At 40.2% G+C, this 15,108-nt stretch overlaps 1 protein-coding gene across 5 annotated transcripts in view; it reads right to left on the minus strand.

The window, feature by feature from the left end:
* Positions 1 to 553: 553 nt before the first annotated feature.
* Ccnt2 (cyclin T2) overlaps positions 554 to 15,108 on the minus strand; it is a 31,568-nt gene continuing 17,013 nt past the window's right edge. The window contains exons 4-10 of one of the 5 annotated variants that reach the window (XM_059281215.1): positions 14,254 to 14,314; positions 12,117 to 12,179; positions 9,474 to 9,519; positions 7,749 to 7,912; positions 4,810 to 4,880; positions 3,172 to 4,351; positions 2,885 to 3,073 (exon numbers count right to left, since the gene is read on the minus strand). In XM_059281215.1, the coding sequence (XP_059137198.1) occupies positions 3,006 to 3,073; positions 3,172 to 4,351; positions 4,810 to 4,880; positions 7,749 to 7,912; positions 9,474 to 9,519; positions 12,117 to 12,179; positions 14,254 to 14,314 (1,653 nt within the window). In that variant the 3' untranslated portion in view covers positions 2,885 to 3,005. Of the gene's footprint in view, positions 4,352 to 4,809; positions 4,881 to 7,748; positions 7,913 to 9,163; positions 9,520 to 9,637; positions 10,414 to 12,116; positions 12,180 to 14,253; positions 14,315 to 15,108 lie in introns of those variants that run through there. The other 4 variants (XM_059281214.1, XM_059281217.1, XM_059281216.1 and 1 more) reach the window with 4 other exon arrangements.

The following is a 15,108-nucleotide window of genomic DNA, read 5'->3' on the forward strand; positions in this document are numbered from 1 at the left end:
TGCTTTGGTCCTGAAAACAGCACGTGTTAGTAGCTAAGGCAAATATTTAGGAAGCACATATTGATTTTGGAAAATTAGCTGAGAGGTAGACAGGAAGCCTCTGATTACAATGTGCTTTTGTTAAAAGGTCATGAACCTAGGGAAACACACCTTAAGAATGAATCACTCTTTTATAGGACAATTTAAAGAGAATGCTTTTTAATATTTTCAAGTATTAAAAAAAAACTCATCAAAAATGTATCACCTTAACAGTACTTCGCACATGTGAAATTCACACCTAAGTTTGATACTATTTTGGTTATTTATGGCTACTTACAAGACTCACAATAGAATGTCCATTCATTGAGTCTTTTTTCTTTGGTAGAGTCTAATGGGACCATGCAGATGAACTATTTTATGCAAACAAGATGGTTCAAGCAAACTCATGGTGATATGAATTATGAGGGTTTTCCTTAGTGGAAAGGGAACGTAAGAGGATTCACGCACTATCCCCCATTGTGGTTTTAGCATCTTGGTCAGAGGTTGCAGAGTTTGAATAGTTCACACAATCCTGTAAAAATCATGACTGACTGCCTTTTAATAAATAGTCATTGTAAAGAATTACATTTACAGAGTGAAAAGTGAATACATAGCATTTCAAAGTCAATTCTGGAAGTACTAAGTGTACTGATCCACAGCATATACACTATCTGTTTAACTGTCCGTCATTAGCACCAGTAAGATTCAACAAAATTACCTTTATTCCCATATCTTAAAAAACAAAAACAAAAACAAAAACAAAAACCCCAACACATTTCTGAAAATCCTTAGTGAAGTTTAACTATATAGTCCCAGACCTTAAATATTCACATTGTTTTCTATGTCATACTGAAAATAAGTTCACTACTTTTCTGGATACTCTTTACAAAAGCTGATTAAAATTCCTGGCATCACTCCCAATGATACAGTAGCATGACCACCCCATGTCAGTTCACATGATGCTCTGTCGAGGTTTCACATCTAAATCACCAAGAACAAAACCCTTCCCTCCCTCGCCTCGCACTGTTTAATTCTATGCTAGTCTTTGAATATGTTCCACAGTAAAACTGTAGCTGCATCAGAATCACCATGTTTATGATACAATAGTATACCACACAACAACAAAATCACATAGTAACAGATTACTGATGCAAGACAAAAACAGAGTGAGGATGAGCCTGCTAGGCTGAGTTCCCACAAAGAGGCTCCTGACATCCCAAGTTCAAATAACATTGACAAAATAATCAACAATTTCTTTAAAAAACAAACAAACAAACAGCTACTGGCAAATTAGGTAATTGCTAAATAAAAGTAGAGTACAAGGCTCAACTCTAATATTTACAACCACAACATACTTGAATAAAATTACAATTGTGCACAGATCAGTGGCTTTATAACAAAACAGTTCATATACAGAGGAAAACTATGATTCAATACAAGTTGAATCCGACCCATCTTAAGAGACTCAACAGCTAAGACTTACCACAGAAATAAATTCAAGATTAGGCAAGAGACAAGAGCCATACTATTGGTGCTTACACCAAAATGTAGACAAGTCCATCTATCCCCTGACCAGGCGTCAGGTGACAGTGCAAGCATCACCTCGATGAGAAAGAACCTACTGAGATGTGCAAACGAATGTAAAGCCTCCAGCAGGGGCTTGCCTGAGGCTGGCCTTTTTCCTTATATTTTCCTGATAATGACCATAAGCTATAAATACAGGTACAATGCACAGTCAGCAATGTTTTCTTTTTATTTATTGTTAGAATATAAAAGAATCAAGAGAGCAGAGGTTTCATTTCATTTGTATAAGGAAGACTGCATTTACCTGAAAAAGAAATACGGTATCTCTCTCACTTTCACATACTCATTCACTCTCTCTCCATGGGAAGAGTATATTCAAGACTATGGTGTCACTGCAAATGTTAAAGGAAAAGAGATCCCTGTTCACTGCTAAAACCGGTAATGTCAAAGTTCTTGAAGAAATGGACAAATTCTTCACTGGGAGTTCCTGTGAGCTAAGTCACAGTCATCCTCAACCCCATTATTAACTGCTCTTCTCCAGCACTGCACAAGCCAACAAACATTTAAATGCACTTCACATCAAGTGTATGTAAACTTTATTTTTTTTTTTTTCCTCTTCAGCCTTCAGAAATCAGGGGCTGATTCTGCAGCCAATCTGGTCAGAACCTCTGAAGGCAAACTGAGCACTTCCCAGTGTTAAGGGCCACCTGTGGCACCGCATCCTCGCCTAGTAGTGAAGTGTCCCCTCAGCGGCTTCCAGTAAGGCCTAGAGTTTAAGGTTAACATAAAAAAGTGCCACTTGTGTTTTAGATTAGTGATGGACTCTGACGAGAGAAAATAAAGTTATTCTGTATATTGTTATACTTACAAGCAGCTCCGATCCTGAGTATTTATGGTAATATCTAAACATACAAAAATGTATGTACATTTTTTTCTCCACTTTCTTGTAAACAGTTGTCAGTATACTGTTTTATCCCTTTATCACTGAGACATGCAAACCATACATACAAGTATAAATACACAAAAGAAAACAGTTGACACTCATTCAAAGCCAAGCAACAACAAAAAAACAGCTACAGTATTCAAATCATAAATAACAAAAGCTTGAGGCAGCTTAGAATCCTAGCAGCAGCCAGCCATTCATCCTAATGTTCTTAGCTGCATCTTCCATGCGTTTACAGGACTGGTAACACTATCGTGTGTGGAGACAGACTTGTTTCCTATCATCTCTTCTTTTCAGAGGGAAGAATAAAGCAGCACTTACAAATACGGAAGCAGTGGCCCCACTGCTGGATCAGGAGGAAGCTTCCATTCCAACCATTTTTAAATTCAAAAGAAAGGAAGAGTTGACCTAAACAAGTGATTACATATTCATTCCTTGGGCACTTAGCAGCGAGTCCAGCATGTCGAATGTGTCTTTGTAGTCCAAATGCTGGCTGCTTGTACTGTACTCGTGATTGGCCTCAGGACCGTGGGGCTCCACTGGTTTCTTGTCCAGTTTCACGAGGGTGCTGAGATGTCCGTAGCCCACCTGGTATGTGACAGGGGGAGGAGGGGGTAAGGGATGGTTAAAAACAGAGCTGTGAGAGGATAGATACTGCTTAACAGAGGAAGAACTAGATGAACTACCTGAACTTTTGGAACTTTTGCTCATTTTGGAGTGGTGGTTGTGGGAGGCATCGTTGACATGCAGCTTCTTCCTTGCACTGGAGCTGGAGGAGATGCCTTCTGGGCCCAGGCCTACAGGACTCCTCAGCACAGTGGGTGGCATCCCATCAGCAGCATGCTTAAGGCTGCCACTGCTGCTGCCTCCTCCTCCTCCACCTCCACCTCCTCCTCCTCCGCTGTGCATGTGCAAATGCTTGTGGCTGCTGTGGTGGCGATTGGCAAGGTGCTCCTTGTGCTTCTCCTTGTGGTCTCTGCTGATGTGTGGGCTCGAGTGCTTGCTCTTGCCGCTGCCCTCGTCCGAAGAGCTGTGTCTTTCGGAGGACGACACTTTGATCTTCATCTTCAGCTCTTCTTTGCTGGGACCTTTATCAGGCGGTGGAATGGGAAGCCGTAACTTCAGCGATCCACTCTTTTCCTTTTTCTCGGCCATGCTTCTCTCAGGTTTGTCGGAGTTGGCGATGGGAAGTTTCATTTTAATGGGAGAAGTGACAGAGCTGCCTGCGACTGCCTGGGCTGGCCCATGTTTGTGCTGCTGCTCTGCGTGGGCAGCCATGTAATGATCCCTTGTGTCCAGGTCAAGGGTTTCCAGCTTCCGCTTTTCTCTGTACTTATCTAAAGACATTTTCTGAGGAGCCGCTCCAGGAGCAGCAGGAACGGGCCCATGGTGCTTGCTGCTCCCGGATTTGTGAGCGTATTCTTGCTTAGCCGATGGATGCTCAGCAACTTTGTCCGGCCTGTGATGCAATCCTGAATGCAGTGTCATTGAAGGTCCCTGCTGGAAGCTGAGGTACTGGCTCCCAGAGAGAGTGGCCTCCTGTTTCTGAGTGTATACAGGGTCTGTCCTGGCTGAATCCGGATGCTGAGGCCATTCTTGGTGTGATGAGGACAAACTGTATGAGGTACTGGGCATTCCTGCTGCCAGTACTGACAAACTATCTGATGCACGGCTGTCCTGAACACAAGTACTTCCCGAACTTAGAGGTACTGGAGCAGGGAAGGTTGATGTTGAAGGTTTCTGGAAACTTGGGTTGGCAGGCCCACCAGTGACACTATCTACTAACAGGGAATTCTGGACCAGAGATGGACCGAGCAGTGGTGTCTCTGATGCTGGTCCATCTACTTTTGGTTTCTTAGCCATAGCCTAGTTAAATGAGAAACAGAAGACAATGACAGCAGGGGTTAATACAAGTCTTTGCTTGTAAGACTAGAGCAAGTACACAGCAACAAAACCACTAGGCTCAAAGGTCTAAGGCAATGATGAATGTCACAGAAGACTCGAAGTTTTAAGAATTAGATACAATTACATCCTAACCCAGCACCTGAGATAGTAACTTGTGTAGGCTTTAGCCTCACTTGTAAAGCTAAGGGAGTTTCCCCATGACTGATGATAATAATAATAATAATAAAAAAAGATATGACATGGAGTCCCCTGGACACAGGAGCTGAGCAAGCATGAGCACCTGCAGTCCAAGTGTGGTATACCGTAGGGGAATACTGCAAAGTGCAGTATTGAATCATTCCATTTCAAACCGTTTGCTAGGCAATTGCTAGAGGAGTGACAAACTGATACATTTTGTTAAATCCTGCCAATTCTCTTACCCTCCAGTTTCGAATCCTCTTCAACCTACTAGGCGTTTTCTCCAATATTTGTAGAAACTCATGTGTTAGCTCTAAAAATAAAATTTAAATTTAAAGCTTAGACGGTGCCTTTAGGATCTGAACTTCTCTCAAGTGGGCAATATTTAAAAGGGGTCCTAAGGGCTCATCTCATTATAAAGAGAAAGAATAGCTTCACAATGAAGAATTCAATAACACCACTGCTATACCACGTGACCAGCATGGTGGTAAGACACACTGAGTCAACACTGTCCTATGCTCTGAGAGGCAAGCAAGGCACCCAAGGCACAACTGACTTGTGCAGCATCCTTGCTAAGACCACTCAATCTCAATGATGAAAAACTATCTAAAGGTTGTCATAGCACGACAACTAACCAAACTCAGCCTGTGAAGGGATGAGGTGCAGCTCAGTGGTACTTGCCTAGCACATAGGAGACTCCGGGTTCAATGCCCAGCACCCCAGACAATGATGACTGTATTACACCACCGTCTCCAAGATCAGTCTATAAAAATTATGCTAAAGAGCATCCATCAACTAAACTCTACATCAACCATCAATTTCAGATGGAACTTCCTCAGTAATTCAAGACTCTTTCCTTTTTAATCTCAGGAGCTTTTTGAGCAAGTCTGGATAAAATAAAATATCCAGTGCTGGGAACTTCATCTACTTTTGGGTCCAGTGTGAATGAGGATGTTCTGCTTCAAATTTCCTGCACAAATTTTGTCTGCACATAGCAGACAAAAATGCAAGCTTTGCCTTTCCTAAGTTATTTCCTATCTTATTCTGTCAAATTGTGTAATAATCTGTTAATGTAAACAAATAAGCTCATGCACTATAGAGTATGAGGTCTAAAAAAGTGGCCTTTCTCCTATCTCTCTCTCCATCTCTCTATCCATCCATCGACAGGGACTCATGTATAGCTTAGGCTGGCCTGGGAACATGGCCTCAAACTGACTCCCCTGGCTCTAACTCCTAGGGACTTCTTTACTGAGATCTTTTTTCCTTAGAGCTAATCTACAGACAGAATGAGACACAAACCACTTTACACACATACCCATACTCACATGCAGAGAATCTTATAATTAGGCTAAATCTGAGCCAATGCTGTTTGGGGGCAGTTACTAAATATGTAGCTTCAGGAAGTAGTAATAGCAAAATAGTACAGACAATTCAAGACAACTTGATCAAAACAGAAATTATGGTACTATTTTAACATACTGAGTTTCAACTTCCAAATCAATACTGAACTTGACCCTATACAGACTAGAAGTGGAGGAAAACCCAGGTGGCTCTGAGGTCAATGATGGAAGGTAAGTGTCCATATGGCAGATGACTCACTGCTCTTGACGACTGAGGTCAGACAGTGATGACACAGTAACTGGACTTTTCAAGGACAGGGCAAAGGGAGCCAATGAAAAGGCCTTTACTGGTTGTTAGATTTGCTTTCCTCCAAATAAACTGAATAAAACCAACCATTTAAAAACAGCATCTTCAGCTGTTAGCTCAGCTTGTTAGAGCATGACAGGTGACAGGAACACGAATGAAAATATATATATATATATATATATTTTCCCCCACTCCCAAGAGGAGAAATAAAAAGACTCATGTTTTATACGCAGGGCAGGCCAACTGTAGCCAGTTAGGCAAATGTGACCTGCAGCCCCACTACCGGCTCCTTCTCAGCTGATGTGGAGCTCTATTCACAACAGAAACCCCACTGCCCCAGACTCTAGAACTCAGGGCTCTGCACTTTCCATAGTAAGTTAGTGTTTTTAATAGTAACCAGGTGAAGCCTGGCTCCCCACCAACCTTTCCCTTGTAAACAGAGACTGGGAGTCTAAAAAGAGGACTCTGAAAACCTGACGTCTGCTTCAGTTTATTGTCTACTCTCTTTCCAAAACCTGCACCTGCTGGAGAGTGCTAATCACTCATCTCAACAATCTGTCTCATTTTTAAATCAGTGACTACTGTTTCTTACCAGAGACCCTCCAATCTCAGGTTCACAACTGGCAGGACTTATACTATTTATTCCTAACTAATAATGTAAGAGATCATCGTAAGGGAAAAGCCCCTTGGCCTAATGTTTCAGTTTATACAGGAATTAGTACCCAGCTTTGAGCTTACACTTCTCAAAGTGCTTGGGATTGAGCCCAGGACCTTATAGATTCCGAGGACACATTTATTACCTAGCTATACCCTAGTCCTAGTTGACACGCTTCCAACTCAACAAAATCAGTATCCTTTAACATCTCTTATCTAACAAACAAAACAAACTGTATGTAGTATCTCTAGCTTATTCTTTGTTTTTTACTTCTGTGAGACAGGGTCTCACTGTGTATTCCTGGATGGCCTTGAACCCTGGATCTATCTGCCTCTGTCTCCCAATTACTGAGATTAACAGTATGTGCCCCTACACCCAGTCTAGCTTATTCGTGTTCCATCAACCTCCAGTATTTAATGGGGTAAAGGGACAGATTAGAACAAAATACAGTGACTCCTCTTTTTTGAAAATGCCATAATGAAACTCATTCATTACATTACTTTGTACACAAACGTTAAGATAATAAAATTTAAAAGTTCTATTTACTGAGAAACCCTAAAAGGGCTTTCTGTGAATTGGTGGTTAGTAAACATTTGATGGTTGATGTGGTTCATAGGTTCCTTATTTCAATGTACTCCTAACTGTACTTCCAAGTTCTTCCACCAAATTACTAAAAGGGAATTAAATCCAAGCTTTTAAAGAGATGTTATCTTCTGAAATCTGAATACTAATGAATTAAATGACATCTGGGATTAACACTGGAGTGACTGTGGTGTACCTGTGGACTGACCAGCACTGGTAATGCTTCAGGTAGTGCATATACAGAAAAAGCTTACAGTATATTCTTTACATAGGAAAGGACCTCTTCCCTCTGCTTACCATCTAGCAGCTCTAGGGTAACTGTAGGGTCCACATATTCCCACCAGTGCTTTCCATCCGTTGACACAGGGATCTCCCAATTGGACCATTTGCAAGCCAAATGAATGCACACACATGCTATGACCGTGGGTTTGTACTGGAGACAGAAGGTCGTAAGATGCAAACTGGTGTAGAGCAGGTTTAAAAGTGGAGGGCCACAACAATTCAAAATATGTAAGACAAAGAAAACATTGCCAGTAAGACGAAAGCAAACATAAAATGAGAAGTGCTTTTCTTTACATAATGATATTCTATTAAATTCAGAGCTAACACTACTGAAAATTATAATAAAAAACCCTTTACATAGATAATGAAACACTTCCCTCATTCTCACCCCTCCATAGCATAGTAATATTTTATTTACATGATTAATATTAATAAATTTTTTGTTTTAAAACCTAACAAAGTATTACACAAAGGAAAAACTATATTTACAATAATCATCATATACAAAATATAACCTTTTAAACCTTTTTTTGTGGTAGGTAGTCTTGGTTCTTTTTTTTAACATTATGGCAAAAATATAAAGATGTTATAAAACAAAGCAATTTTCACAGCACAATCAAAGATCAGACCATTTGATGTGGCTTAACAGCAAAAATACTTCTTAGTAAGTCAGAGCTTTCAGTTCATGTAAAATTCTGTGTCTGTGCCAGCAAAGCCTCAAAGAGAACTTACCTTTGGCCATAAAATTTCAAGGCTCAAAATAGGCCAATACTAGTAAATATTATCTTTCCTTTTCATTATGTACCAAAAATTGGGCACATGACATTTCACAGGCTAGCTTTTTAAACCAAGTTTTTTGAGACAGGGTCTCATGTAGCCCAGACTGGCCTCAAACTCTCTATGTAGTCAAGGACAACCCTGAAATCCTGATCTTCTTGTCTCCATCTTCCAGGGCTGGGATGACAGGGACATGCCACCATGCCCAGCAAACTAAACTAAGTTTTGCTAATCCAAAAAGGTAGTTTGGTTCCCATTTCCACAGTGCCCACTTAAAAAACTTTCAACATTTAATACCAATCCAGAACAGAATTATACATTCAATTTTAGAGCCTCCTTCAAACTATTCTTCTATTTAGAATAGATTAAACAATTACTGAAGAGCCACAAACACATACTACATTTTTACTTTCTATAAATGGAAAAGCGGGACTTAAAAAAAAAAATAGATTGTATCTCTGCAAGCCTAGGCACTGATAATACTTGACTATTTCTAATTTGCTATTTGGAATATTATCTGGAACAAGTCCCAAATCACATAAATTTTACTTAAGAAACTTTAGCAATTATTTTAAAAGACTGGATCAATGTGAAAATTAAAAAAGAAATGTCATTTAACTATAATTATAAACTAGAAATAGCTTTATACTTACCAAGTTTCTAGGTTAAGTTTAGCTCTGTGTAATCTTTAGCTGCTATTCAGGCTACCAAGTTTAGACTTATGCACTCACAAATCGAGAATATGCCACCAGAAAGCACCACTACACTTCACAGTGTGCATTTAACCCCTCTGTGCCCAAAGTCCCTTGTACAATACACCGCAAAGCAACCAGGAAGGTACCACCACAGTAGATGGTCCAGTCTCCTGTTGCAACAAGGGCAAGAGACACGTTGAGGGGGCCCTGCATTAAAGGAAGCTATAGTGTGCTACAACAGTGCAACAAAGAGGGTCAGGATAACAACCTGTTGGTAGCCATGAAATAGGATGTCTGTGCCAAATCCTTGCTTGCTGTAAGAAAAGAAAGAAGAGCGAAGACAATGTCATCAGCTTCAGCGTGTAAACACCACCCAAATCTCAATACAACAAGACATCAAAGATTTGTCCACAAAAAGTAAATTTTACTTACTACTTACAAATATCACAAGAGCGCCATCATTTTCTATACTACTGACAATCTTCAACAACATTCACTCAAATGTTTCTTGCTATCCCCCATAGATCTGAGAAACAAGCCGATTTGCTTTTAGCTAGGCTAAACTTGTTACTAAGTTAAGCATCTAGTCAGCTAAAAGTTGAAATAAAGCATTCTCCTGGATTTAAAAAAAAACAAAAAAACAAAAAGAAGAAGAAGAAGAAAAGATTTTTGAAGTCTAATACAAAATACAAAGAGTTGCCTGCCAAACTTAATCCTGTCATCATATTTAGGCTGGCTTACATTTCCTTCAAAATGGAACAAAGCAACTCCCACCCCCCACTCAGAGCACCAACCTCAGTTCTTAACCATGCTGTTTACACATGAACAGAATGTAGGCAGCCCCACTACACTTGTTTAACTTACAAACTCCAACTAGAGATAATACCTAGAAAGAGAAGTATTCTAGGGGGAATAAGGATGCTTCTTCCTACACTGGTCTCCAACAGGAAAGGAATTTTTAACTAGTTTCTTAAGACATTAAATAGCTTTCCTTCCCTTCTCCTACCCCATCTTCTCCCCAAAAGGAAGGACCTTACCAGCCCCACCCCCACCCCTTCTGTTCAAAAATCACTGTTCACCTAGCGTGGCAGCCCCGTACCCCACCCTCTCTAGTCCCCAGACTCTTTCCCCTCCTGGTTTTCACTCTTGGCACCTGTAATCCCCGCTGCCCCATGTGATCATCAAGGGAAGGTTTAACAAAAGGGACTGGGTCTGGCAGAGCTGTCAGAGCACCAGAGGTCTTGGAGGCAGTGTGACTTAAGTATGGCATTCTTTCCTGGTGGGGAGGGAAGGAGAGATCAGAGTGAAAGGTCCCTGTAAAATGACAACAGCCAATTCTGCAGCAAAGTAGCAACTGTCTCATCTGGAGCGGGAGGTGAGGGCTTTACATGAATCACATCTACCCACCACCAAACAAGCACCCCATAAAACAATAAAAACATTCAATTGTGGCATCACATCCCCTAAATTCAATAAACAGGAATGAAGGGCAACTGTTCTTGTTAGTTCAAAGTCATAACAGAACAAAAGAAACAAAGACACTAAAGATGAAAGAACATCTTTAAAGGGAAGAAGCTCAGCTACCTCAAAGCTGAGTCAGACAGAACCCTCCCCTACCCCTGTACCAATCCATGAGCGCGTGCACACACGCACACACACGCACACACACACTTACTTTGTATTCTATTCAAGGTTCAGGCTAGATAGACTTTAGCAGAACATCAAATCTGTAGTTTTTGTGAAGTGTTAACTTAAAATACAGCTTATTTCCTAAGGCAATACATACACCTTTGCTAAACACACACTAGTAACTTTCTTCATTAGGCTCTTGACTTAGAGCAAATTACATGGTGTGCTACCTTGCAAAGACGAGTTTATTCTTTCAAGTTTTCAGGGAGATCAACCTACAAGCTTTTCTTAACTCAATATCTACAACTAGATAAGTTAGCTATTTAATTCTGTACTATCCTGTAACTAGGGAAGAGAATGTGCTACAAAATATATTTGTATGATTGTGAAGAACAGAAAGCATAATTAAAATATTGTGGTTTACAAGTGATTGACTGATAATGTGTGATCCTAGGATTAAATATGAGTCTTAGAACTTTACTGTTAGCAAGGGTGCTTGTTATAAAGACTCTAGGCTTGTTTTCCAATGCTACCATTAGTAAAATAAAATGCTATCTAGATATAAAATGAATTCAATTTGGAATGAATGAGACTATTGAGCTAAATACTAATGCACGCACGCATACACACACACTTTCCAAAACAAAAACCCCAAAGTCTTTAAAGGTATTATCCATTTTGTTTAAAAATAAACCTTAAAAGTCCTGCAAGTAAGAGACTGAAATCACAGGATCTTATTTTCAAAAAGAGAAAAAGGACAGGAGGGTCCCTAGAGGCTGTGATGTGCCCACAAACAACCCAAATGGGAACCAGAGCAACAATGGTAACCTGTGGAAAGAGTTCTAGAGCCACAGCAAATGCAAAGGGCTGCTGCTCACATGTGGCTTCATAGGAACCACAGTGGTGTATGATATGCTTTGTTAGTTTTCTCCATTATCATACAGAAGCAACCAAATGCACTTGGAGAAGTGCATACAGAAGCAGATGAATACTATTTCAAAATGACATTTGCCCCTCCTTCCCACTTTTTGAGACAAGGTTTCTCTGTGTAGCCCTGGCTATCCTGGAACTCACTTTGTAGACCAAGCTGGCCTCAAACTGACAGAGATCCACCTGTCTCTACCTCCTAGGTGCTGGGATTAAAGAAGTATGCCACAACTGCCCAGCTTATATTTGCCCTTCTTAATAAAACCCAAAGACTAGAAGAATACATTGCATCCATACCAATCCTAGAGGGAAAAAACCATCAACATTTATCCCAGGTGGCTGAGGGACCACTCACCTCTTACTAATTGGGTGCATTTCACTACATCTGTGTGTGGGTGTTCAATGGTGATCTCAAAACCTGAAATGAGAAGCACTTTTTTTCCCAACTACTTACCATTACAATACTTGCCTGGGCAATGCAGCTCACCACACGATCATGTCTAATACACTCTTCAGTATTAAAGAGAAATCCAAAGCCAACATTAAAGCTTCTCATTGCTGACATGTCCATTACCCTCCAGAATAAAGGATAACTAATTTCTTATGTCTTAATAGGAAAACAGACAATTATTTAAACATCAAAGCCAACCTGATCTGAAACTTAGAATTTTAATTTTAATTCACCCAAGCTTATGTTCAAATCATCAAATAGTTATTATCATTGTTGTAGCTTACATATTCTTTTTAATACTAAAAATCTTTGTTTCAAAAGATGTGGGAAAAACATTTCTCCTCAACATACCTGCTGCCCATAGCAGCATCAAAGAACTTAACATAGAGCAGCTCTCTTCACTTTCCTGGTAAACCAAAGGAGCGCAGCTCCATCTCCTAACTAGAACCACACGGACAGTGAGCTACACAGGCAGACATTTCCAAAGAGAGCTTCAGAAATTCAAGGAAAAATGTTGGCAAGCTTTCAATGAATATCCAATCAGCTCTTCCATGTGGCAGGATTTTTGTTTTTATTATCTAGTATCTTTAGAACGTTAACAAATGAGTAATCAGGATTTATAAAGGTGTATTTTATTTATCTCTCTCCTATAATTAACCAGCAAAATAACATTTCAAATAAAGAGATGTGGTTTTAGCCGGGCGGTGGTGGCGCACGCCTTTAATCCCAGCACTGGGAGGCAGAGGCAGGCGGATCTCTGTGAGTTCGAGGCCAGCCTGGGCTACAGAGCAAGTTCCAGGAAAGGCGCAAAGCTACACAGAGAAACCCTGTCTTGAAAAACCAAAAGAGATGTGGTTTTAACGTACACTTAAACAGTATGCATTCATTCTCTATGTTTAAGAATGTGTCATTAGACATGCACATCACACAGGGACTATTTTTGTTAGTGGCACTGGGGATGGAACACAGCCTCACGAACACAAAGTTGAGAGTTCTTCTATCTGACCCCTACCTTCAGCTCCTATGTAATGCCTTCATACCATAAAAATAAGTAACATATTAATAGCAAATAAATATAACTCATAAATTTTGTAATCAAGACAATATGTCAAATAATTGGATGCAGAGGAAATACACTCACTTTTTTTAATCTTCTAATAAAACTTAATTCTTGTGCTTTAAGTAAGCTACTTTTATAATAAAAATCTGCCAGCACATGTAGCTGTATTTCTACTTCCTTTTTTCTTTGTTTGACAGAGTTACTGCAGAGTCCTGGAAGCTGTCAAACTCACAGAGAGCTGATGCCTGCTCCTGAGGGCTGGGATTAAAGCCATGTACTACCATTCCTGATCGTACTTATATTTCTCTTCCACATTTGAAAATGGAATAACAGTGAAATAGAAACAAAAGGTTTGCAGTCTTTCTTCCATATGTGCGGGATGGAAATGTAAAAGGGAAGAAAACTACCCAAGCTTACAATGGTGGTCAGAAGCCTATAGATTTAAATTTGGATTTCCCCAGAGCTTGTATTTATCTGACCTCAGCCTGCTAGGTTCCTCTCTAAGAACCAGCTAACTTTGGATTAAGTCTAACATTCTTGGGTTTTGTTGTTGTTGTTGTTGTTGTTTTGTTTTTTTTGGAGAAAGGGTTTCTGTGTAGCCTTGGCTATCCTGGAACTCATGGAGATCCACCTGCCTTTGCCTCCGAGTACTGAGATGAAAGGTGTGCACCACCACCATCTGGCCCGAAACTAGTTTTAAACAACTTTCTTCACTAAGAAGCTATTCTAGAAACTGTGTTTAGAATATTGTATTAGTGAGCCGGGTGGTGGTGGCGCACGCCTTTAATCCCAGCACTCGGGAGGCAGAGCCAGGCGGATCTCTGTGAGTTCGAGGCCAGCCTGGGCTACCAAGTGAGTTCCAGGAAAGGCGCAAAGCTACACAGAGAAACCCTGTCTCAAAAAAGCAAAAAAAAAGCAAAAAAAAAAAAAAAAAAAAAAAAAAAATTGTATTAGTGAACACAAAACAATATGAGCACATACCCAGTGTTTGTAGCATTATGGTTTCAAGTAAAACCAGTTCTTGAGTCTGCTGAAGATAAGCCTGTCAGACAAAAATGATATTAGATGTTTAGAATAAATACAACACCACTAGAGTCCTGGACCGTTAGATCTCATGAGGATTATAGTACAGCAGTTGCTTGCAAATATGAGGCAAAGAAACTGAGGGAATAGACCGCTCTTGGGACAAGTCTAAATAGAACCACTTTTAATAGACAGTAAACAAAGGCAAAAGAACAAATAAAACAGTGTGTCATGAAGCAGGGTAGGTTAACTGAATAAAGACCCACAGTCTGCACAGAACAAGTTCACAGGCCCTGGTGCTTCTAGACACCAAGTACAGGAGCGTCAAGCTGAGGAAGAGCACTTAAATCTGCCTTTTGAGAGAAAACTTACCAACTTGTGTCTGTGAGTTATTTTTAAAATTAACTTCCCTAGAAAAGGCAAGTCTTAAGTCCCTAGATCATTTACCACAGAGATACAAATTATCACAGAATCTTCCCCTTAAAATTCAAAGACCAATCTCCCTTTCATAAAGCTCTTGGAAGAAAGAACATAGAAGTTTTCTTGCCACCCCAGTCTTATGGACCCTAACAACTGACCCAGGTGAGAAGGAAGCAATATATCACATTTAAGATGGCATGGTAGCTACGCCCTTAGGAGGGTGAGGCAGAATAACTCAGTTTGAGGCTAGCCTAGTCTACATAGAGCTGGACCCTGGTGTACATCTGTTCTAAATTCATGTACACACACATGCATGCTTTTTCTGAGAACACACTAAACCCAGAGAGTGAAATTACCTTTAATGTCACTGACCTGATTTTTAAAACATTAGCA

This window comes from Peromyscus eremicus, chromosome 15, assembly GCF_949786415.1.
Source record: "Peromyscus eremicus chromosome 15, PerEre_H2_v1, whole genome shotgun sequence".
Classification (NCBI taxonomy): Eukaryota; Metazoa; Chordata; class Mammalia; order Rodentia; family Cricetidae; genus Peromyscus; species Peromyscus eremicus.